The following is a 27,479-nucleotide window of genomic DNA, read 5'->3' as shown; positions in this document are numbered from 1 at the left end:
ACCTCTGTTTTGTCATTTTGCTTTGTAGCCAATTATGCAAATTAGATGATGAAGTCATCTAGTATAAAAATGTATCAAGTATGAAAAAAAGTTCTAAAATGCTGTATAGTGAAACTTAGGAACAATAAATTGTGACTGACATGTTAACGATGATGCAGAGCTGACGTTAAAGTCATTTTTTAATTTGTATAATTGGCCATAATGCAAAAATCAGTGTTTGTGTGTGGACGGGAAAAACAAAGCTTTTTGGTTTGTGTCATAATTAGGGCTGTCAAAAATAGCACTTGAATGGCGGTAACTAATTTATTGAAATTAATTACGTGAAAATATTTTCCGTCATTAATACATGCGCGTCTTGTCAAGCCACATCTCTCTGTTATGACGGCAGACAGAGCTAGTCACACAGAGTCTGCCACTCTTTTATAACTTTTTCTGACCTGAACACATTAACAGAAGTGCAATTCCAACAACATACACGTGTCTCCAACTCACAAACATGTCTCTAGTCTGCTCGATCCTACTTCCCCTCGATCCTAGGTTACCAAAGTGGGGTACACTTACCCCTAGGGGTAATCCAATTGAATACGTGAATAAAATGATAAACAATTACAGGTAGTGCCTAACTCTCACAATTACGAGTGCAGCTGAATGCCTCATAGCACAGAGTGCACCGTCATAGCAGAAAGAAGGAAGGAGACAGGCGTGAAGTTCTTCATTTCTCTGCGTGAGTTATATGAATAAGTAAGTAAATTTGATGATTATGTTTTGCATTAAGAGTGTTTAATCTTGAATGTTTAACTTATACTGGTGTTCCAATACCCGCACTATGAAAACCTGTCAATGTATGTGCGTGTCAGGACGAGAGCCTGGAGATTCCCCTGATAATGAGGTTTTATCACTGCTTGTATGTATTTTTGTACTTAGGATACTGCTTTATCATGTTTGTTCAACTTTCCCTTTCAATTTGGCATCAAATTAATCTGCAGACTTAAATCATACCAATTGCAAGTTCAACCCATTCAAAGGGAAGGATCCCCTATCCGGCTGTAATAAAAGATTAAAAGCAGTACTAATACTTAGACACTTTATTCATCTCCAAGAAAACATCTTGTGCAGTACATATTATTATTCCATGGAATATTATTTCACATAACAATCAGGGTAATAATAAATAAATAAAATAAAAACAAGCATGACAGAACAATAAATATAATAATCAAGACTCTTCTGCCTTATATTTACAAACATCAACTGCTTGTATTGTTTTTTGAATTCGCTCATCTTGGTACATTATTTGAGTTCCTTGCTCAATCCGTTCCATAATTTAATTCCGCATACTCAAATGCTGTGGGTTTTCAGCGTTGTTCTCGCATATAAGTGTTTTAAGTTTAATTTTCCTTGAAGATTATATTTCTCTTCTCTTATAGAGAAATACTGTATGACATTTTTGGGTAACAAGTTATTGTTAATTTTATGCATTATTTTAGCAGTTTGAAAATTTGTTAAATCAGCACATTTTAATATCTGTGATTTTAAAAATAAAGGGAAGTAGCAACTGGCTTGAGGCAATGCCGTGCCATCACAGAGTTGACCAGGAAAAAATTGAGGGCTTCCAGCCCTCAAAAAATTCAGGGCTGGAAGCCGCGGACTACGTGGAAGGGGGAGAGGCCCGTAGCAGAGCAGACAAGGGTTTAGTGGGCATACTCCACCCACGGAAGGTAGATGTACCAAGATGAAGGAAACTTCTGGCACACATACCTCAAGGCCGCCCCCAAATCCTGGTTGGCCCGCTCCGACTGTCCGTTGGACTCCGACTGTCCGTGAAAGCGGACCACATGCTGCACCAGAAGCTTGGCGGTCTCCAATGAGGAGGGGAGCTTACGGAGAGGGATCAATTGTGTAAATTTAGAAAACCTATCCACAATGATGAGGATGACAGAAAAACCTGTCGACAAGGGTAACCAGATGACAAAGTCCAAGGCAATATGAGTCCAAGGCCAGGAGGGGATGGGGAGTGGCCGAAGCAAGCCAGCTGGAGCCTGGTGCGAGGGCGACAAAGCTCTTAGTGTCCGCATGGACGGTGGGCCACCAGAAACGCTGGGCGAGAAGGAAGGTAGTCCGTCTGGCCCCTCTTCATTCTGTTTAAAACCGAAATATTCCCCGCACAAAGATGATTTCATAAGATGAAAACAGTGTGCTGCCATTGTCCAGTAGAGATGAGAATGGTTCTGCAACTATTAACGCTGCACTTCAGGTAAAAAGGATCTTTACTTAAATTAAAATATATCATCACCCTGTTCAAACTCCGACTGTTGCAATTGCACCTTCATATAAACCAGGGGTGTCCAAAGTGTGGCCCAAGGCTCATTTTTGGCATGCAGCTTGTTCTTTTTATTAATTAGATATCACACTAATTTTCTTTGTCACATATAACACAAAGCTTATATAGCTAATAGTATAATATACTGACCTACATTGGATCGCTTTTTGGATCTTTAATGCATAAATCAAAGCGATCGCCACATTCTTCCATTTTTCTGCCCGCTATAATCAATATTTTTATTTGTAATTTGAGAATTTTATTTATTACATAGTTATTGCAACTGCATTTTCATGCTTCACTTTAAAAATAATTTAGCACAAAAGCGAAGCAGTTTTATAGTTTAGTTTGAGGTACGCACTGAACCGGGAGGATGCCGTACCGTTACACCCCTACAGTACACCTGTGATATTTTGTTTACTACAAAATTCAGATTTTACTGACAAGCAACATAAAAAGATCATTTTTGGGAGAAAAAAGGTTACACGCAAAAAATATACAGAAACAGTGGCCCAAAAACCAATGTAAGGACTGCACCGTGGGTAAACTGTACTGTTGCAACCTAGCAAAAACTGAAGCAATTTTTCCCTTAAGAAATAATATTAATCCAATTAATCCAATCCGTCAAAAAATATCCCAAAAAATAGAACATGCAACAACAATGTGAAACAATTGGTGATCATAATTGGAGGGAGCAGAGGAGAGGGAGGAAGGCTGGGGATGCCACTTTGTGATTACTCTTTATCAAAGTGCTGGTACTCGCAGCATCTTTGGTCCCAATCCTGAATGAAAAATGCACATGATCTTGAGTCAGCAGCAAGTAGGATCCTTTGTTTGGGTACTCTATTTTGTGGAACGATACAGTACAGGGCAAACAGACTAGTTTGTGGAACATTCTCATGTAAGTTTGCCAAATGAATATGCCTTACAGCAGTGATTCAGCAGCGAGCGCCTATAGGGCTGCCAAAAGTATCTGTTTTGCACCTGTGGGCTGTGAGGGTCGCAATAGGCTCAGTTGTAATACTGTACACCGAACAGTCTGATTAAATTTGTTCAGAGGGGAGCATACAAAGAGAGTTGCAACATGTAATAACATTGAGTTGTGACTGTAATTGTTCATTTGTCACACACTTCTGGCTCAGACGTGAAAAAATAAAAACTGCTGAAGAACGTTTTAAATTAATTTGCAGCAACAAGGCTGTATTGGGTGTGTGATCCAAGATGGCTGAATAAAGAAACAATGCTGTCACCATACCAAATGTAAAATACATCACACAGACGGCGAAACAAACATGCCCTCGTTCATCACCAGGCTCACAGAGCAAACTTTGCATAGTGAGCAAATGTTGATTTTTCTATTTAAATGCTAAATGTGTTGTTCAATCAAGAAACGTGTGTTTAGTTTAGTCTTTTATTGTCAACATTGTCCTCATGCTGCTCAGCCTCATCCAGGTCAGGTTACGTCACAACCACTATAGGACACAAAATATTTAGTTTTATGACGTTTCTACTTAATACATTTGATATACCCGACAGAAATGAGATGTTGTGTTTTCTGAATTAATTTAAAATAGTATCACTGTTTGTCAGACACCTAAAATAAAATTCTGTTTACATGTTGCACTACAACACTGTCATTGTTTTTGCACTATTGCTGTGTGTACGCTGGTTAAATTATGGTGCACAATAGAAATTATGAAATTCTTTGTTTTTGTTTTTCTTGGATATATTTATTTATATTTATTTATATTATTATTTATTTATATTTATATATTGCGAATTGTATTGTATTGTAAAGTATTGTGAGATTCCCAGGCCAAAGGATAACCTAGGCAATGTGCGAGAACCAAGAGGCAAAATTTTGGTGAAAATCTTTGTCGAAAATTGAATCATGCAAACATCGTTGGAAAACTGAGACTGCATTATGGCACTCAGATGCTGAAGCTGGCAAAGGTAAGGAGAGAAAAGCTTTCACTGACACACACATACTGTTTCTATCTCCGCAGGGAGGTAAGCCTGATCTGAACACGACCCTGCCTATCAGACAGACGGCATCCATCTTTAAACAGCCTGTTACCAAGGTTACAAGTCACCCAGGAAACAAGGTCAAGACAGACCTGCAGAGAGCGACTGAGCAGCCTACACAAGTAATGTTCTCTTTGTCTCTCTCTCTCTCTCTCTCTCTCTCTCTCTCTCTCTCTCTCTCTCTCACACACACACACACACACACACACACACACACACTAAGTAGAAGGGATTTGTGGTTACAGCCACTAGGTGATACGCCGGCTACATGGGTGAATTTGCAAGCGTTGTCTGAAGTGACTGGATTACTGAACATTAGGTGTGTGTTCAGAAAAAATTAGCACTCATGAGCACTAAGCCTGGGATGATAATAAATAAATTTATTAATCACAATTTAAGTCGCTACCTCAATATTACCATGTGCATGCGTGTCTGTTTTCCTCATCTCCCGTGTCCAAACAGGCAGAAAGAGAGTTCACTCTGTGCATTGCTCCCAGCGCATTGCCGCACTTGTACTTGCACGTTGGATTCCGCTACATACAACTGATCCTGGCACACAACCACAGCAAAATAAAAGTTTCCATACCTTGAAAATGAATTTTTTTATTTGTGAAAAAAATGATAAATAATACATTGTATGAGTACACATTTGCTATCTCAGGGGTGCCCATTATGGCGATTGCGAAGGTAGTGTTTTTTTGCAGGTGTCATGTGACATCAGTCAGCTGACATGACCCCTCCTGATTTGCACTTGTTCCTCTGCGGCAACTTTTATCTTTATTATTCCGATTTCAGATAAATTAATTCAGCGGTAACATGCCTATATCTATAGCATAACAATAGTTATCCGTTCACTTGTAGCAGCCAGTTAAGTAGAATAAAACCGTTTCACGGTTGCGCTTCACATCATGAGCTCCACTATAGAAATGTGTGTTTTCTAGTTTGTTTGTCAAATTACTATTTTATGATTAATTGGAAAACTATATTAAATGTTACTCTATTATGTATAATTATCCTTACTGCCATATTGATTTGAATTGTGAATTATTGAATGATATCAACTATTTTTGACCTCCAGTCGAAGCTTAGCGACAGCATCTGCAGTGGAATAATTAGTCAGCCTGGAATAAGTGGTACCTCAGGAATGTAGAGGTACTTCAAATTCAGAGTATAAAAAAATATTTTCTGCCACCTTAAAACTTGGCACAAGCTCCAATACAAGGAATGTGTGAAGCTGCACTTCATGAAAGGAAAAGCAAAATGGTGTGCTATTATAAAGATGGGTTCTATCACATGCTAAGACATGGTCCCGTTGCAACAATGGAAAAAACTGCTTTTAAACCTGCTGAAAACGATGGACTCCCAATGTCCAGCGAGCTTTGCAGTCACAATTAGTTACGACAAGCTCTACCCCAAATGTACAAGGAAGTTAGACAGTTGCTAAGCCTGATGCAGCTGACAGGTTGGTGTTCCTGGCACAAAATAAGGACATGCTTGTTTCTTCTAAAAATGTTTGCCTAAAAAAATAATACTGTTCAATTTATAAATTGAACAGTATTATTTTTGCATTGTTGACATTTTAAAATTTCCTCTTAAACTGGACACTCCTTTATATTTTGCATAGCTAAAGTTTTGTGATAAAAAAAAGATTCTATACGATTTTTTATGTGCATGACGCGATCTGGGAGGAGATCCCCCAGGACACCATCCGTAGTCTCATTAGGAGCATGCCCGACGTTGTCAGGCATGCGTACAAGCACGTGGGGGCCACACAAACTACTGAGAATCATTTTGAGTTGCTACAATGACATTTTAGCCAAATGGACCAGTCTGCTGCATCATTTTTTCACTTTCATTTTTGGGGTGTCTTTGATTTCCCCCCTCTATAGGGTGATCATTTTCATTTCTATCAAATTATGTGGCATAATTTTGTTACTAATACATCACCCACGTATTATCAGGAAAGATATTCAAGATCATTTTTCCCCCAGTTTAGATCTGATGTGTTTTCGAAGTGTTCCTCTAATTTTTTTGAGCAGTATATGTATATGTTTTATAGTATAGAGAGAGATCATGTCCACTTGTAACTTGCATACTGAAAAGTGTGTTCACCACTGATATACATGTACAATGTACATAAATACTCATATTTATAAATATACTAGCTATTTAGGGGCGCATGGTGTCCGAGTGGTTAGCATCTTGCCTACACAGTCAGGAGAGTGGGAAGACCTGGGTTCGAATTCCGCTTGGGCATCACTGTGTGGAATTTGCATTTTCTCCTGCGTGCGTGCGTGGGTTGTCTTTTCTCCGGTACTACGGTTTCCTCCCACAAAAACATGCATGTTCAGTTAAGTGGAGACTGTAGTTGTCCATAGGTATGAATGTGAGTGTGAATGGTTGTCTATATATGCCCTGCGATTGACTGGTGACCAGTCCAGGGTGTATCCCGCTTAACCCTCGAAGTCAGCTGGAATGGCTCCAGCATACCCCTGCAACTGTTATGGTTGTACGTGAGGTGGACCACAGAATGCGGAGGCAGGAGGAGTGAATCACAGTTTTTTCATGTTCACACTACTCAGAGGTCACAGGAGATTAACAAAAGGCACTGAGGTCCGCGGCTTGTGGAGCCCCAGAAAAAAAAGTCACTAACCCAAAAACTTCCAAAGATGCAGGTAAGGGGACAACTGTAAAAAACCTAGCTCTGTAGACGTCGACTTGGGATCGTAGGCGAGATGATGAGCCGCGAGCGGACTGGCATGTAATGCAAGGAACCGGCGTCTCACAACTGCCCCTACTCAGTCTTAAGTAGGGGATGGACCAATTAGGTGCAGGTGTGTCCAGTTGTCCCAGCTCCTGCTGCACGCCCAGCGCAAGAGAGAAAGAGAGAGAGAAAGAGAGAGCGAGAACAGGGCGCAGCAGCAGGTGATCGTAACAGCAACCCTGATTAGAATAAGCGGCATAGAAAATGAATGGATGGACTAACTATATATGTATATATATATATATTCTTTTCACTACGCTTTATTTTGAAAAACCTGTACGGCTATTGCCTGTCTGCCCTGTTGGCACTTGACAGATAAGGAGAGGAAGAAAAGACAGAGAGAAAGTTTTTTAAAGTTAATTAATGCATTTCTTGTTCAAGACTGGGAAAACGACCCCAATGTTGCCATTATTACCGACAGTAAATTTAAATATATATTTTAAAAAAACATAGCAGCGGCACGACACAGCAGGGGCAATCCGCCTCCCATGCAGCCCACCACCACAGCTTAAAAAAATCGAAGGGTAAACCCTGACTATATTGTAATGTATATACAGTATATTGTTTTCATTGTACTCTTTTTAAAAGTAATGATAAAATCTTGTCTCTTTCTCGTAGACCCAATCTCCTGTATCGTCTCATCTCATCTCATGAACTGAGTGTCTCGTGACACCTCTCCTGAACATTAAAGAGTACCGTATGTTAATTTTGGGCTAGTACTTCTTTTTTAGAGTCTACTACGTACTGGTGTTATAATTCAGCTTGGCTGAGTAGTTAATTTCTAACTGTGTATTATTTTTGAACCGACCATCCACCAGTACGAGCCTGGACTTTCCTTTTCAGAAAAAGGAAATACACATTAGCATTCAATAAGGTCATCAAATCCTATCTTTAAGGCACTCCCACATCGTATCAGTATTTTGAACCAAATGTGAGCTGAAGGAAAAAGAGTAAAAATACAGTATAGTAGTCTATCTGTGCAGTTTGGGACAAAGTTAGAAGGTGCGTTCAAGGACAAAAATGGGACAAAACACCGCTCACATTAAACATGCAAAAACAGTGGGATTTCTAATTGTATTGTATTATTTTTTTATGAAATAATGACCCATATTTCCAAAATTGATATCCCTTTACATAAAATGTATGTAGTTATCGTTGTAGTTGCGTATCGAATCATTTATTACATAGAACCTCTGCAAATGCTTTATTACATATGACATTCCTAGTTATTATAGATTTTAAAAATTCATCGCAGACATAAAGTCACCATAAAATGAGTACTACTCAGGGAAAGAATACCAGGAGTAAAGGAAGATGTAAAGCCGTGTGGAATTGCTGGGTTGCACGTGACATCATGTTCCTTTGCAGTCATTACAGGCTCAAACAGATGGGGGGCAAATAAGCGTATTCGTAGCTTGACGTCAAGTGAAGTCAGAGTGAAAATGCGATGTTCTCGCATGGAAATTGTTCAAATGTGCATTTTAGAAAAACTTATTACTAAGATATTCCATCATAAAGGGAAAAAAAAGTTCAATAAACAACCAAAAAACTCAGAGAAAGGTTGCTGCTGTAACTGCCTCTCTCGTCGAGTGGACCAATGAACACACTCCAGTTGTAGGTGACTAACAAGAAGCAATATTTATACTAAAACGAAAGTTTAACTATTGTTGAAACTCCATAATGCTCATAAAAATAGGAACTGCAGAAAAATTGCCTCACCAAAGAAAACTATATTTTAGTTTTTCATACCGCTTCATCTAAATACTCCCAACTTTATAAGTGCCCAATTATTCAATAAACACCATAAATATACCGCCAACATTTCAAAGCCTGCTCTGATACAAGAAAACATGGAAAATTTAGGAGAGGAAAATGTTAGGTTAATTGGCGACTCTAAATTGTCCATAGGTATGAATGTGAGTGTGAATGGTTGTTTGTCTATATGTGCCCTGCAATTGGCTGGCAACCAGTCCAGGGTGTACCCTCCTGTCACCGAAAGTCAGCTGGGATAGGCTCCAGCATACAGTATTAACTAGGTGTTGCCAAAAAAACAACCACAACACCACTTTAACTTAAAGGCAGCGCATGTTAAGTTATATACTGTATATACTGTGTATATATATATATATATATATATATATATATATATATATATATATATATATATTCATATATCCCACCAGAAAACTATGAAAAAAAGTGTGACTTAAACTAAAATACAGTCGTTGACATAATCATTGTTCGGGGATAAATGAGTCCAGAATATACTATTCTTTAGTAATAATGTTCAGGGTAATATTTCAGGCACTGTGGTTCAGTATTCTTCTTTTTTGTACTTTGTAAACAACATATTTTTGTACTGTTTTTTTAAACTGAAACTTTGTAGTAATGTAAAGTGTAAAACCAATAAGAATATTGGTTGAAGCTCAACATTAATAGTTCCGGTTGACTCCAGCTGGCCAAAGGCTGGACTGCACTGTATTTGTTTAGGAGCAGCCCCTTCAGCAGCAGACTGTTACACCCACGGTGTAAGAGGGAGAGGTTCCACAGGTCCTTCATACCGACCGCTGTCAGGCTCTACAACACCTGCACTACCTGAACCATGTTGTAGACACTATGCTTTCTTTACACTGTTCTCTTTACTTGTCTTGCTTACTTGCTGCTGTAACAAGTAAATTTCCCCGCTGTGTTATAAATAAAGTACATACATGCATACAAGTAGACATGGGTAGACAAATTTATCTGTTTTTTAATGTTTGTGTTGCTTGCTGTGATTGTCCATCATGTGGGTTCCTGAGTGGGAAAAAACAGAAATTGGTCTGTACAGTGAAAGACAATCTGTTTGGGCATATTCAACTTTAGATTTTCCATTGTGGGACCATACTCTTTTCAAAGCAGCAGACTCAAACTTGGAAAAGAAGTAACTATGTGCAGTAACAAATGAAAGCATGGCTTCCTGAAGCCCTCAATACTCTGTCTCTCTGCAGCTATTTTGGGAGAGGCGATTGAAAGGTTTGCGATCATCAGATGTCTCTGAAGAAGTTCTACGCACCATGGACCTACCCAAAGGCCTACAGAGTAAGTTTTCATCATCAGCCTAAGACCCAACACATGTGCATTTTTCCTCTGACCTTGATGATACTGCAGGTGTGGGTGTAGACTCAAGTGATGACACTCTGCTGTCTGCCATCGCCAGTGCTCTGCACATGAGCTCGTCTCCTATCACAGGACAAACATCTGTGGCAGCTGAGAAGAACCCAGCAATCTGGCTGAACACATCGCAGCCCCTGTGCAAGGCCTTCACTGTGACTGACGAACAAATACGGTGAGAGACAGAGAGGCGCTATTATCCTTGCCAAGGCGTTTTTTTGTCTGTATGGCTGAAATGTGAGAAAAGTTCAAACCTGTAAACCTGGATTTTCTCTGATGGACGATAGGGGTGTGATTGTACATTTATTTGTAATCGGATATTTTATGGTACGAAACACCTTAAAAGTGAGGAACAGAAGTGTTTTTGGGGTCACTCGTGTACTCGGTAAACGAATACAGCATGGCTATAAGGGGGTCATGTCCTTTTAGTAGTTTATTGTAAGTTTCACCTATTTCGCTTTCATCAAAAAAAATACTTGGTGGGGTGTTAACTGATTTCTGGTGACAACTAATGACCACAATAACAAAGTGTTGTCTGTTATGGTTTGGTACTGTAATGGGGGCGCTAGTGTTGGAACATACTATATTTTGCCAGCTTGTTCCTTAGCCATGCCTGCTAATTGTCGATAGCATCACTGAGACTGCGAGGATGTGTATGTGCACACTGTAGTATCGCACTTGTTCAAAACCGAGAACTTGAGGTAGTCCAACTTCCATTCTGTCGTATATTCTATATGACTGGGTTCAAACAGACATTATTTCAGACAAAACAAGCCATGAAATTAATGATCTGAATCTTGTAAGAAACCCATATTTATAATTTCATTTTCCATATATTTTCTTGTTTACCATCCATCCATCCATTTTCTACACCTCTTCTGCCCATAAGGGTCGCGGGGGCATGCTGGAGCCTATCCCAGCTGACTTCGGGTGACAGGCAGGGTACACCCTGGACTGGTCAGCCAATCGCATTCAGTCACACGCACATTCATACCTATGGACAATTTAGAGTCGGCAATTCAGCTAACATGCATGTTTTTGGAATGTGGGAGGAAACCGGAGTACCGAATTGAACCCAGGTCTTTCCGATCTCCAGACTATGTCTGTGTGGCCAACATGCTAACCACTAGACCACCGTGCGGCCCTTGTTTACCATTTATTTTGTTAATTGTATACTTTAATTTCCTTAGGGCCGGGAAGACCTGTGTTCGATTCTCCCTTGGGCATTTCTGTGTGGAGTTTGCATGTTCTCCCCGTGCGTGCATGGGTTTTCTTTAGGTACTCTGGTTTCCTCCCACATTCCAAAAACATGCAGGTTAGGTTAACTGGAGACTCTAAATTGTCCATAGGTATGAATGTGAGTGTGAATGGTTGTTTATATGTGCCCTGTGATTGGCTGGCGACCAGTCCAGGGTGTACCCCGCCTGTCGCCCGAAGTCAGCTGGGATAGGCTCCAGCATGCCACCACGACCCTAAAGAGGAGAAGTGGCATAGAAAATGGATGGGTGGATTAATTTCCTTTCTGTTTTGCAGCAGTACTTATTGTACAGTACATTGAAGGACATAGACATTTTTTGTACAATATTTTCTTTCCAAGTCATGACAACCTATTAATTTGACAATGAATGAATGCATTTTAAACTTTTACTTAAAAAAATAAAATAAAATTGGGCCATTTAATCACAGAAAGAGTGCTGACATAGCAGGATTTAGTCAGTACAAACAGCAAATTAACTTGATGTTGAAGAGTATATGAGTATAAGAGTATAACTTTTTTAAAGCCTTTTTACAAAATGTTAAAAATACTGTATATAAAAATACCACCCCTGGGATAGCACTGAAAATCCTGTTGCCAGCAACAGAGTAATCGTAAAAGAGGCTGAGTGGTTAGCATGTTGGCCACACAGTCAAGAGATCGGGAAGACATGGGCACTTGGGCATCTCCCCGTGCGTGCATGGGTTTTCTTCGGGTACTCCAGTTTCTTCCTACATTCCAAAAACATGCATGTTGGCGACTCTAAAATTGTCCATAGGTATGAACGGGTTTAAGTGTTTAAACTGCACCCACTACGTTTAGGGAGAAAAACACATTTGTACATATAAGCCGTACATGTCCACGTCATAAAAAGACATATTGTGGCACACACAAGTCCGTGAGGACCAGGCAGCTCTTTATTTAACTTCCTGCGATTTCCGATGGGTTGATGAGTTCCCTTATAGCTTGTGATTGGCTCCTGCCAAAGAAAGACCTTCTGTTTCCTCACTGACTCGCGAATGGCATAGTATTTAAACGATTAGTAGTAGTTCTGAAGTATAGGAGATGTCATGAGATTAGAACATGGTTATAAATTAGCCGCGTCGCAGGGTTCAGAGTTTAAGAAAGAAGTAGCGGCTTATTCTCCGGAAATTCTGGTAATTCTCCACACATTTAATCTGTCCGCAAATTCCGTTCGTCTTCTTCTGCTAATTGGAGTTTATGAAACAACTGACTTAACGCTTTACTGCCACCAAATGGTTGGAAGCTGTATTTTAAGTGAGACTCATGGATTCAACTGATAACATATGCTTCTTTTGCGAAGTCAGCTGACTCCAGCTCACACGTGTCCCTCATGAGTAGAAGTAGTGTAAGCAAATGGATGCTTGCATTAGTCTCAGTCTGCAAGTGCGTGTGTTCAGTGTTCCAGCAGAGGGAACAGCTGGCCAAATCCAATACAACAAACTCATTGTCTTGTTTCCTCTCTGGCCGTCACTTTTCACTCCAAATATTTCCTTTTTGGTGTATTCTGTCCTTCTATCTTCCTAGTAGCCCTCCATTTCCAGGCTTTTTTTTCTTCATTTGCTTTTTTGCTTTCTCTGTTGTCTCCATCCTTTACGCCAGTCTCATCCTTTCAGTATGTCCACGTTTGTCTCAGTCATCTTTTTGTTTTTCCATCTCCATTCCTACTCCCTCCCTCCAGCATTTATGCCTCCCTTATCTCTTTCTTATCTCTTTTTCACAATTCTTTGTGATAGCCTGTATATTTGACGCATGGTGCATAGTGAAATTACCCACCCTCTGAATGTTTTTTTTTGCAGGACCCAGGATAATAAAATGGGCAATTGTAGCTACCAATAGATTTGATTATTTAACGTTGTTGGGTCTAGGACCTGACGCAGACACGATCCATGTGGATTTGTGAGTCAGCATTCACGACCGTGCAAATTTGCAGATTTCTGCTAGAAAAACATTATTTTTTTTTTTCTCTGAAAATTGGACAGTTCTTCCACAGAATATACATCTCATTCACCCTAAGTTGATAATCATTTATAAATACAGTAAACTCTCGTTTATAGTGGTTAATTGGTTCCAGACCCGACCGTGATAAGTGAATTTCTGCAAAGTAGGATGCCTTATTTATAAATTGAATATTTTCGTTGTTTGAGCATAGAAAACCTGTTTACAACCTTGTAAATATGGTTTTTAAACATTATTATAACCCTCTGGACATGAAATACATCATATCGCTGTTCGAACATTGCACCCTGTTTCGTGTTTAAATACAGCCTAATAATAGGCTGTAAAAGAAGAAGAAGAAGTAAAAGAAGATGCATATTTAAGCAAATTGTACTTATTCTTCGCCTAAATTATTTTCAAGCATAAAAATGGCAAAATGAACTAACTAATGCACTAAAATACAAAAATACAAGGCAGAATAAGCATTCTTATTGTGAATGTAGTATTCTACATTGGCCACTAGTTGTCAGTAATTGGTGCGACAGGCACCAGGCGTGATCGCCAGAACAGGCATTTATTGCAGGTTTAAAGTATCTCACAACAGGCACAATAATAATAACATAATAATCAACTCATGACAAGCTAAAACTCAACTCTAAACCTCCAACATTACTTCCTGCCAGCCACTAACATCTCCTAGGGAACACATTTACTGTGACACACACAAGCAGGAGTTTTATTTACATCTTAAATAATATAAATAATAATATCGGCATGTGCCGATTTCTATGGAAAACGGCTGATATCGATTGTTGGTCGATCGATCGGAACATCCCTACATTTTATACTTTAAATGTGTTTAATAAGTTTGAGACATAATTAGGGGTGAAACCTGGATTGTGTCGTGGGTGAACAATGACAATTGAATAGAGAAGGGGAGAGATCTGGAGCTGAACCTAAACTAGTATTTACAACAGTCACTACAACAGACACTGTTGATCTGAAATCAGAGAAAGTCAATGTCAAACTAGCAAGAAGGTTTGGAGGGGGAGAAAGACATTTTTAATGGGCTCCCAGATTTTCTCCAGTCGGTGGTGGTCTAGGGACGTAATACACATGAAAACTATTGTACAACACAGTTTCTATGAAAACTACGAAAGTCTACAGCAATATAAGAAAAACCGAAAACGAAGTGCAAACAAAAAACAACAGATAGAGCTGGGAAGACACTAAATAATAATAAATAACTCATTGCGTCAAAAATTAGCAGAAGCCAGAAAAACGACATCTACTAGAAACGGAGCAATAATGCAGTCCTGGAAAACGCCAGTGAAAGAATAGTAAAAAACTAGAAGAATTCTTGTGCAAATTTTGATGGGCATACCACCTGTTGTGAATTTTTAATTTTTTTCATTTTTATAGTGTACCTACATCATGCAATGCATTAATTTGCATTTTAATAAGAGGAAAATAGCTAATATGCTATCATAATAGCAGTTAAAGTGCTAAGTAGCTAAAGTACCAAGGCAGTTCTATAGTGTTCCCACTTCATGCCTCGTATATATTTGCATTTTGACCGGATAAAAATAGCAAAAGAGTGAAAATGCTACACACATTCATTCAAACAGGAGTTTCCGAAAAAGTTATTACAGGAGTTCCTGAAAAGTTGAGGAAACTACCAAACACGCCGAGAAAGGTGGCTTTTGTATGTTGTTGAGTGGAGCCAAGTATGGGCACTCCAATTTGCAGAGACCAACAACAAGCAAAATATATAAGAAAAACAAAAATTAAAACGTTGGAACTGGTAAATGCTCATGAAAATATGAAATGCTGAAAGAATTGCCTCACAACAGAAAACTATAAACCCAGTTTGTATGACAGCAAAAAATGCTTATCAGCAACAAAGCAAGTGAAGACTTTAAAATGTCTGAAGACTATAATAAACTCATCTTAGACAAGAAATGGAGGCAAAGCATTTGCTTGGCATCTACAGAATCTAAATTTATGTAAAACATTGCCACAACAGGGAAGCGACTGAAACGTCTGACTTAACATTGACTTAACCTTAACTTCACAACATTAAAGCAACTGCAGACGCCCCCTTATAGATGACAGCAACATATTTGAGAAGAATACGTAAGTTAAGCAAATTGCTTGACAACACTAAATAAACCAATAAACAACCAACAACCAAATCTCACGCATCAACAATCCATCAAATATGTACTTAACCATGCACCAATAAGTCCAGCATTGTCTTTCATATCCCTGTCTTTTCAACCCCTAATTTCAAGATTCAAGAGTTTTATTGTCATATGCACAGTGAAGCAGGTCGTTATCATTTGTGGACCCAACCAGAGGTAAACCGGCATAAAGTAATCCCTTGTTTATTGCAGTTTACTGGTTGCACACCCAACCATGATAAGTGAATTTCTGCGAAGTAGGATTCCTTTATTATAAATGTATTTTTCTTAGTTATGGCATAGAAAACCTGTTTGCGATCTTCTTAATGTGTTTTTAACATTATTAGAGCTCTAGAGATGAAATAACACCCCTATAGTCACCATTACACTCGTATTATCCAATATAGTAGATATAATCAGAAAAAATAAGACATTTAAGACATACAGTAAATTGAACTCGTGCTCGTGTGTGTCACACTAAATGTGTTTCTGTGCTAGTAGGAGAGAATAATGGGTGGCAGATCGGAAGTGAATTATGTTATTATATTATTATTATGGGTTAACTGTAAACCAGCTTATAGTTTATTGAGACAATTCTTTATGCATTTGCTATTTTCATGAGCATTTTGGGTTTTTACTTTGGTTTTAGTGCACATTTTGGAGTGTGTTATACTCGGCTCCCCTCGATGACAGAGGAAACTTCTCTTGATGTCTCACTACAACCACGCTTGTTTGCCCTCCTATATAGATGACCCCATACGACTGTAACCAAACACAATGTCACATGCAGCCCAACAATCTATTGCTGAAAGTTGATTCTGATTGATAATAGGATGTTATGGTTGTGTTTTTAGAGAACAGGAGCTGAAGGTCCATCAAGCAAGGAGGAGTCTGGAGGAGGCGCTGATGGCCGACGGTTTGGCACGGGCTGCTGAAAACACCCGAGACATGCTGGAGGGGATGACGGCTTGAAGACAGAAACATGAGACAGGTACACAAACATAGTTATACATCTTTATACAGAATGAAAAACTGTACCTCTGTGACATCTCCACTAGGATTTGGACCTCAGCGTAGACACAAGAGTCATCTAATGAACAAAACTACCAACTCCAGCAATATAATAATTGCTAAAAACAAAGTGCACACTATGCCTGTGAATATTCTCATTCATCCAGGTCGTTGTATTCTCAGGGCATTCAATCGAACTGTTCAGGTTGTCTTAGAAGACATTTCGCCTCTCATCCGAGCAGGCTTCATCAGTTCATGCTCAATTGCACACTAAAACAACAAACTGAGCTGCAATGGAGAAAATGTAAAATTTAAGTAATAATACAATAATCCAGCAGAAACAACATAAACAAATCGTTGTTCACTCGTGTGGATGGACTTTTTGTTTTACATAGGAGTGGGGGAAATGTGCATTTTTTTTGTGTCCATTTATTCATGCCTCAAATTTCTACTTTCCGATAGTCCGTGAATATACGACTATGGTTGTTTTGGCGTGGTTGTTAGTTTCAATAAAGTGATTGTTGATTGACCACCTCTTTGTCATTCTCTCAATGTCTGGGCAAAAGCTACAGTATTTTATATCAACACAGAAACATCACAATCCGTGAGCGATGCGTAACCTGGAAGAGTTTGCATCGGTGGAATGGGCAGATTATGAATTTCCCTGCATGCTTTGGTGTAGTTAAAATGATCACTTTTGACTGTTTTATGCCTCTTTAAGGTGTTATTTTGTACAGACAGGGTGTAGTGGTGCTGCCGTTTTTAGCTGTGTACAGTTAAATTATTTTGACTTTTGTCAGTATCTGGCACCTTTATTAAGGATGGTTGTGAATTTCATGCTACTGTGTATACAATATTGTTCACTTTTAAAGTTAAAATGCCAGAGGAGTAGTTTATACCGGAGGAGTCGCTGAATTACGCAGATCACTGTAAACACTTTGTGTGATAAGGAGGAGGGCCAACTCAATGCTATTTTCTAAACAGTTCCGCGGGCCGGATGAAATTGGAGCATAGGCCGGATTTGGCCCCCATGCCTGAGTGTGACACGTGTACTCGATTGTTGTTGCGTAAATACAGTCGTCTCTTGCCACTTGGCAGTTAAAATTTTGCAGCTTCACTCATCACGGTTTTTCAAAAATATATAATTTATAAATCATGCTCATACATGGTTGAATACAGACTATTATTAGTCAAAACATATACTATATATTTAATTTATATGTATTTATATTTATATTTATATTATATCCATCCATCCATTTTCTTTCCCGCTTCTCCTCATTAGGGTCGGGGGGGCATGCTGGAGCCTATCCCAGACTACGGGCGACAGGCAGGGTACACCCAGGACTGGTCGACAGGGCACATATAGACAAACAACCATTCACACTCACATTCACACCTATGGACAATTTAGAGTCGCCAATTAACTTAACATGCCACGCACCCACGCACGCACGGGGAGAACATGCAAACTCCACACAGAAATGCCCAAGGGAGAATCGAACCCAGGTCTTCCAGATCTCCAGACTGTTACTGTGTTGGCCAACATGCTAACCACTAGAATGTTGAGTATTTTTTGCCTAAATTAGCATTTCCAAGCATAAAAATTAGCTAAATCAGGGGTGGACAAACTTTTTCACTCGCGGGCCGCATTGAGTTAACTATACATTTGATACATGCACTTTATTTACGCTTATAATTGTCACAGTCACACCTGGAATTATAGTGTCATACAATCTGCTATATGTATGTGCTTGCGTCCCTTTTTTCAGGAGCATTTTAAATATCAGACCATATCAAATAACAAAATAAAATTTTTACTGAATAAGACACCTGGAATGTACATGAATAAAGGATGTGATATACAGTATGAACGATGAATGCTAAAACATTAACTATTAAAGAGTATGTGAATGTCCCTCCTTTTTTACTTTCTATACAGTGCAGTGGGTAGGTTAAGTTGTCTTTATTTGGCACCGTAGGTGAGGTAGTTGTCTGGATCTCTGCATGTGAAAAGCTACTTAAACCACCAAAAGTATTTAGTATCTTTGAGTACTAGCAAGTCATGTTGCCAGATTGTATGTTAAAGGTTTAATTACTTGGAAGCAAATGGCGGGCTGGATTCAAACGTTTGGCGGGCCAAGAGAAGTTTATAAAAATGTTCATCAGTTCCAGACAGTTGATGTCCTTGGTGAAGCCATCTTCACCACTTGGAGCAATGTTCCCACTAGCCTCCTGGAAACACTCGCATCAAGCAAGCCCAAACCAATTTTTGAAGTGATTAACAAAAACGGTGGAGCTACTCATTACTGAATCCTACCGAGAACATTTTTTGTTCTGGTTTGGAGAGTTTTTTGTTATTTCTTGAGCGATGGTCTTAAACTTTTGATCAGCTGATAAACAGCCTATTTCAGTTTAATTGTTGTTTTCAATTAATTACTTTTTCAAAATGCTTTTTGTCTCACTCCCCCTTCTTGTTTTTGCATATTTTTTGCTCTGCTTAAAACCTCATTAAGATCCAAATGTGCAAAATGAAAATTCTAGCAATTTTTCAACTGGTGTTAAGATTTTGTTCAGGAGTGTATATCATTTTTAGTTTTTGTAGTTTAGTTTGTGGAAAAAGTTGAACAGTTAAAACCATTATGAGTAGGTTATGCATGCAAATTTCAAAATGAACCTGCATTGTTTTCTGACTCAGTTAAAGAAAAAAGTCTGTTTGTCCAGTTCTATATTTTGTCAATGCAGTTTTCTTAAAAGTAATGTTAAAATATGGTATTGTCTTGTCTTGTTCTCGTGAACGTAACATAAATGCACCATGAACGCATCGCAACCTAGGTGCAGACGGGGTTTGTGTGATAGGTACTGTATCTGTTATCCACATAATGAGTTGTGATTAGAAGTACCGTACTTTCTTAAAGAGACAAGACTCATTTGTGTGTTTTCATGTACACATTAGGATGAAATACTTATTTTCCGGAATCAAATACCAATTATTTCTAAATTGCATTTTGTAAAATGTCTTGAAATGTGGATGGATTATAAATGGCAATATTTTTTTTTACTCATTGTGTTTCTGCAGAGTTGTAGTGCTCACCAGCCTCAGGTTTATCATCATCTTCATTTGGACCTCAAAACAAACAAAGAAACCCAAAATATCTCCTCATCGATCGTCCCACTCTGCGACTGTTGCAACTTTCCCATTAATGGATTTTTTCCTGGACGGCGTCCTACAAGAAATGCTCAGTGTATTGTTGAAGGAAGCCTCTCATTACCAGGAAAATAATGAGCAACACCAGCACAACTACACAATACAGCAACCATTGTACAACACAAATGTGTGTGTTGACACAGCAAGCCTCACTGATGAAAAATCTCCAGGAAGCTTTGAACTAGTACTTCTTGTAAGTCTGTATTTAAAATGCAAGTGTATTTTTTTTCCCATTTTTTGATGATCAATCCCAAAGAGCATCACCCTCACGTAATCCATCATCTGCTTGCAAACTGCTGGACGGCCTTTGCTAACGACTCATTCTTTCCTTTTTCATGTCCCACTTTAATTCCGCTCAAATCAGGGTTTTACATCAACAGAATATGAAATAGAGAAGTGTCTTATTTAATACAAATTTTATACGTTGACAGTCATGTACATTTCTTGGACTGGATAAATAAAAGTTATATTGACAATTGTTTTTTTTTTTATTTTGTAAAGTGTGTTATGCATTCACCTCGTCTCATTGGCAATGCTTTAATTTATTTGGTACATACTTAATAAAGTTACATTCAAGAACATCACATGTTTACATGTTTTTTCAGTTCAAAAATAAAAAAGAATTTAAAAAATACAGAATATATAATACCTTCAATAAACAATTAAAAAGAATGCATAAGTACAAGATATATCAATACCTTCATTTAATAGCAAAAAAGAATACATAAGTGCAGGATATACAATAATACCTTTGTTAAATCATAAAAAGTAATAAGTACTGTGTGGTGACCCTCAACATAGTTAAGATACTGTATATTAAGACATTCACCAAGTTTCACTTCTGTTTCTGGGTCATGTGTTGTTGTAGCAACTGAGTCGTTGCATAAGAGTTGTTGTGGACAGTAAACTGTTCATTCCACCTATCCTCGACTCCTGTCTCATTGTGAATTACATCTCCACATTTGGTGAGCCTCGACGTGTGTAAAACGTTGACTGACAATGGTCAGGCCGTACTGCTTGGTGCAATGCTAACAAGGCAGCTCCAGTGGTGCTATCTATGTCGTGCCGGTTAAGTTGCCCAATTTTTGGCAACACAGCATACGCCTGTGGTTTCAACACATTGAAGGTCAATTCCGACTGTGAGGAATAACACAGGACGTGACAAAAGTTTTTCCATATAGTGGCCACTGGATGCCAGAGGCTCAAGACGTTTCTATTGCGGCTGTTCGAGTCCCTAAATGGACTGGAAGATGGCAAGCCTTCTGAATTGATGGAGAAAATGCTTGCTGTGCTGGGCTCTGCTTATCCATCATTCCTGTCTGCGTCAACTTACTGCACTAGTGCGCACCTAGCTGTCCAGTTCCACCCTCCATGACAAAAGAGGCAGACAGGGTTTTCCTTGCTAGCCGGCAGCGTTTTGTACATGCACTGTTTCCCCACCAGAGTGCCTTGGCCACAACCACAGTGGACGCTGATGTCACTGCAGCTGCAGTAGTTGCCCGATGCCACCGTGAGGAGGGTCTGTGCAACTATCATGCCAGATTTGGAGCCAAGGCCATTCAGTTTCATAGTCCAGGGAAACACCTGGTGCTCATTAGGAGCTGTGAGCACTGGCCGAGACTGCAAGCTGTTCTTTGTCACAGACACCCTGTCCGCGCGATGACTATTGGTCGATTCAGGCACACAGCGCATCATTCTGCTAGCACAGACTGTAGATGCCATGGCTGACACATACAGGCCCCCTATGGACGCAGCTAATGGCCATGCATACCTTTGGGACTAGGTACGTATGTGGAAGTGTGTTGTGGCAGCCAATGTTTGGGATGGGACTTTGTAATGGCTGCCATGTCTACATCACTCCTTGGGGCCGACTTCCTCTGTGCTTTTAGGCTTTTGCTTCCTGCCCCTGTACCCTGGGGGGTACTCTGCGTGGCAGAGATGCTTGCCGAAGAGGATCCATATCACCAACCACTATCAGCAGTGGCCACACATGGTGTGGGGCATCATATTGCCACCGTCAAGCTAGCACGGCCAAGCTACCAATCGCCATGGAGAAGCTTAGCATTGTGTGCCACTCCAAAAGCCCATGGGCTCCCCCTCCACATGGTCAAAGCTGGTGCCCCTGCTGTGATTTCTGGAGCTTGAACAATGCCACAACCCCAATCTGTACCCTGTGCAGGCTTTCCCCTAGGATTTTTTGAAGCTGTGGTGGTGGGTTGCAGGGGAGCCGGACTGCCGCCGCTGTGTTGTGCCGCTGCTGCGTTGCTGTGGCAGGATTTTTTTTTATATATTTAAATTTATTGTCTGTAATAATGTCAACATTAGGGTAGTTTTCACAGGCTTGAACAACAAATGCATTAATTAACTTGAAATGCCTTTCTCTCAGCCTTTTCTTCCAGTCTTTATCTGTCAAGTGCCAACAGGGCAGACAGGTGATTTCGGTGCATGCTTTTGTGGTCAAAATGTAAATAATAGGCTATACATAAATCTATATAGCACAGGGGTGCTCACACTTGTTCAGCCTCTGGGCCACTTTGTCCAAAAAATCTACCTCCCACTATAAACATAGAGAATATATAGATATATTTTTAGATATTTATAAATATGAGTATTTATGTACATTGTACATGTACAGTGGGGCAAAAAAGTATTTAGTCAGCCACCAATTGCGCACGTTCTCCCACTTAAAAAATGAGTGAGGTCTCCAATTTTCATCATAAGTATACCTCACTATGAGAGACAAAATGAGAAAAAAAATCCAGAATATCACATTGTCTGATTTTTAAAGAACTTATTTGCAAATTATGGTGGAAAATAAGTATTTGGTCAATAAGAAAAGTTCATCTCAATACTTTGTTATACAGTATATCCTTTGTTGGCAATGACAGAGGTCAAACGTTTTCAGTAAGTCTTCACAAGGTTTCCACACACTGTTACTGGTATTTTGGCCCATTCCTCCATACAGATCTCCTCTAGAGCAGTGATGTTTTGCGGCTGTCGCTGGGCAACACAGACTTTCAACTCCCTCCAAAGATTTTCTAGCTAGGCCACTCCAGGACCTTCAAATGGTTCTTACAAAGCCACTCCTTCATTGCCCGGGCGGTGTGTTTGGGATCATTATCATGCTGAAAGACCCAGCCACGTTTCATCTTCAATGTCCTTGTAGATGGAATGAGATTTTCATTCAAAATTGCACGATGCATGGCCCCATTCATTCTTTCCTTTACACGGATCAGTCGTCCTGTTCCCTTTGTAGAAAAATAGCACAAAAATAGCCCATATTTTTCTATTTTTCTAAAAAAATTGAAAAATAAAAGTATGATGTTTCCACCCCCGTGCTTCACAGTAGGTATGGTGTTCCTTGGATTCAACTCAGCATTGGTCTTCCTCTAAACACGACAACTTGAGTTTCTACCAAAAAGTTTTATTTTTGTCATGTTACGCAGGACAGGAACAAGCACTTCCTGTCCTGTGCCATTATTCTGTCGAGCGGTGGTTTCGGCGTGGTGGAAGAGACAGCCGCTCCACGCCTGGTGGCCGCACAGCTGCGGCCAATGCTCATTAGCAGCAGTTAAAAGACCAGCGCCATCGAATGCGCGGCGCTGGTTCATTGTCGTTGTTATTGTGACTGCTACTGCACCTTTTGCCTTTTCCTCTGTCGCTTTCGTGTTTCTGAATAACTGCAATTGAATAACTGCAATTGCATTATTAAAGACTCTTTATTTTTGCACGCCACTGCCTCGCCTCTGCATACTGGGGGTCAAGCGCGCGTTAACTTCAACTCGTGCCTGACGGATCTTGACAATTTTGGTTTCATCTGACCATATTACATTCTCCCAATCCTCTTCTGGATCATCCAAATACTCTCTAGCAAACTTCAGACGAGCCTGGACAAGTACTGGCTTAAGCAGGGGGACACGTATGGTACTGCAGGATTTGAGTCCCTGGCGGCGTAGTGTGTCACTGATGGTAGCCTTTTCACTTTGGTCTCAGCTCCCTGCAGGTCATTCACTAGGTCGCCTTATATGGTTCTGGGATTTTTGCTCACCGTTCTCGTGATCATTTTGACCCCACGCGGTGAGATCTTGCGTGGAGCCCCAGATCGAGGGAGATTCTCCGTGGTCTTTGTATGCCCCCCACTTTCTAATAATTGCTCCCACAGTTGATTTCTTCACACCAAGCTGCTTACCTATTGCAGATTCAGTCTTCCCAGCCTGGTGCAGGTCTACAATTTTGTTTCTGGTGTCCTTTGACAGCTCTTTCATCTTGGTCATAGTGGAGTTTGGAGTCTGAGTCTGAGTCAGTTCAAATATGTGCCATTAATACAGGTAACAAGTGGAGGACAGAGGAGCCTCTTAAAGAAGGAGTTACAGGTCTGTGAGAGCCAGAAATCTTGCTTGTTTGTAGGTGATCAAATACTTATTTTCCACCATAATTAGCAAATAAATTCTTTAAAAATCAGACGATGTAATTTTCTGGATTTTTTTCTTCTCATTTTGTCTCTCATAGTTGAGGTATACCTATGATGAAAATTGGGGACCTCTCTCATCTTTTAAGTGAGAGAATGTGTGCAATTGATGGCTGACAAATACTTTTTTGCCCCACTGTTTATCGGGGGTGCACACAATCAAAATGATCTCTTACTATAAAACATATAAAATCTAAGCTGTAAACTTTACAACTACTATACTAAATACTAATTAGTATTTCACATTCACAGTTTCAAAGTTTACAGGTCATCAAAATAATTGATATTATTCAGTAATTCACAATTCAAATCAATATGGCAATAAACATAACATACACATAATTCCTCAATATCTGTGTACATAAAGTCAGTAATATATTAGTGAAAATAGCTATGTAGCGTTCATCATGTATTACATCCACAGATACTGTATACGAGAAATGAAAAACACAATGCAGCCGTACTTAAGGCAACAAATTAAAAAGCTTTCAGCAAGGGGCACCGTACTATTTTGTGCACGCGCAAAAGTTTGTTCTTTTTTTTTTTTTTTTAATCCATCATATTGTTTTCGCGACTGCCAAAGGAAGTACAATGCCTTTGACAGGGAGCTTCCTGCCCATTACCCTGTCGTCACTTCCGCTTCCTGTTGGCGGCCTGGCGTTTCACGGCCTTTGTGGACCACAAGCCACTCACATTTGCCATGGCCAAGACCTCTGAGCCGTGGTCCGGATGACGGCAGGATCAGCTTTCTGCCATTTTGGAGTGCAGTCGCCCCTCGCTACATTGTGGTTTGTTGCTCCCTCACCACACACTGGTTTTTCAAACATGAATAAATTATGCTGTTTTGGTTGGTTAAAAAATAAAAAAATGCATATTTACGCAAATTCAACCAAATTAAGCATTTTCAAGCATAAAATGGCAAAATGAAGTAAAACACAAATATAGTATAAGCCATTAAGATCAGAAAACTTGTTAAAGTAGTGGCAGAATAAATATTTCCATTGTTATATTTCCATTGTTCTATGTGACGTTTTCACGTTTGCTTTGTTTGACCCCACTGCCACCACGGGCCACTCCATCCACAATACATTTTACTGTATTGATAGCATTTGGAATGCACAGAGTTACTGTGACGAGAGCATGAGGCCTCTTGTTGTGTCATTCATCAACAAGCACCACCTCATGTTGCAGCATGATAATGCACGGCCCCATGTTGCAAGGATCTGTACACAATTCCTGGAAACTGAAAACATCCCACTGCTTGCATGGCCATCGTACTCAGACGACATATCACCCATTGAGTATGTTTGGGATGCTCTGGATTGGCGTACACGGTATTAGAGACAAATGGTGGTCATAGCAGATACTGACTGGTTTTCGGACCCCTCCGGACCATCCCCAATACAGTTAAACTGCACATTTTGGAGTGGTCTTTTATTGTGGCCAGTCAAAGGCACACTTGCGCAATAATTATGCTGTCTCATCAGCATCTTGATATGCCACACCTATGACATGGATAGATTATGAATCATGAAGGATGAATGCTTACTAACACAGATTTGTGTACGATAGTTGAGATAGGCTGGCCTTTTGTGTACATAGAAACATTTTTAGGTCTTTGGGTTTAGCTCATGAAAAATGACAGCAAAAACAAAAGTGTTATGTTTATATTTTTGTTGAGTGTACACACCAACACCGTGGTCGCTCCCCTGACACCTGGAAGCCGCGTTGTGACACCCTTCGCACGGTACCCAAGGCGTAGAAGGATATGGGACACTGGGGTTCCAGACCCACAACACAGATCCCAAGCCACAGAGAACTCGGACCACAAGTGAGCAACTTCTCACCTCTTACTGTGGTTTCATCTTTATCACACTTAGCTAGATGTGTTCAGGTTGGCCTGTCCACGCTATCTCACAGCTGGCACCTCTCAAGAAACTGGACTCTCTACTCCCTTAAAAAAATCCTCACTCATGTACCTTCACACACTGCTTATATATGCCTGTTTGTGTTTTTGTCACAGAATTCCCTCTGCTTAGTAGTGACTGGAAGCTTCGATAATAAAATAGACAAAAGACAACTTGGTTTCTGTGAACAATCTTTATTGATTGAAATATAATTGCCAAAACAACTTGGTGTCAGAAGGTGGGATCCCTGGATCGACTGCCCGGCGACAGACGGTGAGTGGCCGTCTGGATGACCAAACTTGATCTGCCTGCTTCCCAACGCATTCTGGATGGGAGGACCACCCAAAAGCCGGAGTCTGGGCCAATCCTGAATCATAAATGTGAGTAAATTTGTTGAGATTTTGTCCAGCTGAAACCTTGCGTCATACAGTAGCTGAATCCCCATAAAATTCCATGCCGAAGAAAATAAGAAAGACTCTTATTTTGGTATAACGATGACAACTTAGGCTGTCAAGAACGCCTAGAAATTCAGACGTAATTTACTTAAGTGCAGAAGCCCTGGACTTACTGTATCTTGTATACGTTTGCTCTGGAAATCCGGACAGAGACGGTCCTGTCGCGTAAGACATTAAAGGGTTAGGGATTAAAGGGATTTTTTTGACATGAAGTTGTATGACATCCTCATCAGCAGTGTAGTGCATCAATAGTGACTTTCTCCCCACTTTGTCTCGTGAGCCGAGTTGTGGTCGGATTTTGGTGATGAGGAAAGTAGTTCCAGTTAGTTGGTGGGGCCACTTAAGTAAAGTTTGGCTTCTCAAAACAAAATGTGTTTAAAAGAGTAATACGTTTGCGTCACAAAAATGCATCCTCGAAAAAAATCAGACCTCTCAATCTCTCTGCGCTATTTTCTCTGCGTTGGTATCATTGACATCTGTTTTTCTTCAGGCTCACGGCAACAGGTGCCGCCCGGTTGGCTACTTCTCCCGCTAACTTAACCTTGTGGACCATGGTTGCCCTGCCTGCCTCTGTGCTGCTGCTGCCTGTGAGCAAGCCATTGCTGCTACACGTGACATCACTTGTTATGCTCCCATTTCTTTAATTGCTTGTGTGTTGCCGCCCTAGGAGTTTTGCACCCCCCGCCTTGATCTTTCTGATGTTCCGCTTGAAAACCCAGACATCGTGTTCTATGTTGACAGCTTTGCTTCATGTGATCTTGACACGGGCTCCGC

General features: G+C 40.0%; 1 protein-coding gene across 2 annotated transcripts in view; it reads left to right on the top strand.

Moving 5' to 3' along the window:
* The window catches only part of mbd2 (methyl-CpG binding domain protein 2), a 36,508-nt gene extending 15,813 nt beyond the window's left edge, over window positions 1–20,695 (top strand). The window contains exons 3-7 of one of the 2 annotated variants that reach the window (XM_054758350.1): window positions 4,327–4,467; window positions 10,097–10,187; window positions 10,257–10,434; window positions 16,511–16,647; window positions 19,747–20,695. In XM_054758350.1, the coding sequence (XP_054614325.1) occupies window positions 4,327–4,467; window positions 10,097–10,187; window positions 10,257–10,434; window positions 16,511–16,628 (528 nt within the window). In that variant the 3' untranslated portion in view covers window positions 16,629–16,647; window positions 19,747–20,695. The other variant, XM_054758351.1, reaches the window with a different exon arrangement.
* Window positions 20,696–27,479: the final 6,784 nt, after the last annotated feature.

This window comes from Dunckerocampus dactyliophorus, chromosome 17, assembly GCF_027744805.1.
Source record: "Dunckerocampus dactyliophorus isolate RoL2022-P2 chromosome 17, RoL_Ddac_1.1, whole genome shotgun sequence".
In the NCBI taxonomy this organism is placed as follows: domain Eukaryota; kingdom Metazoa; phylum Chordata; class Actinopteri; order Syngnathiformes; family Syngnathidae; genus Dunckerocampus; species Dunckerocampus dactyliophorus.
The sequence above is the reverse complement of the archived record's forward strand: the minus strand, read 5'-3'. Positions and strand labels throughout refer to the sequence as shown.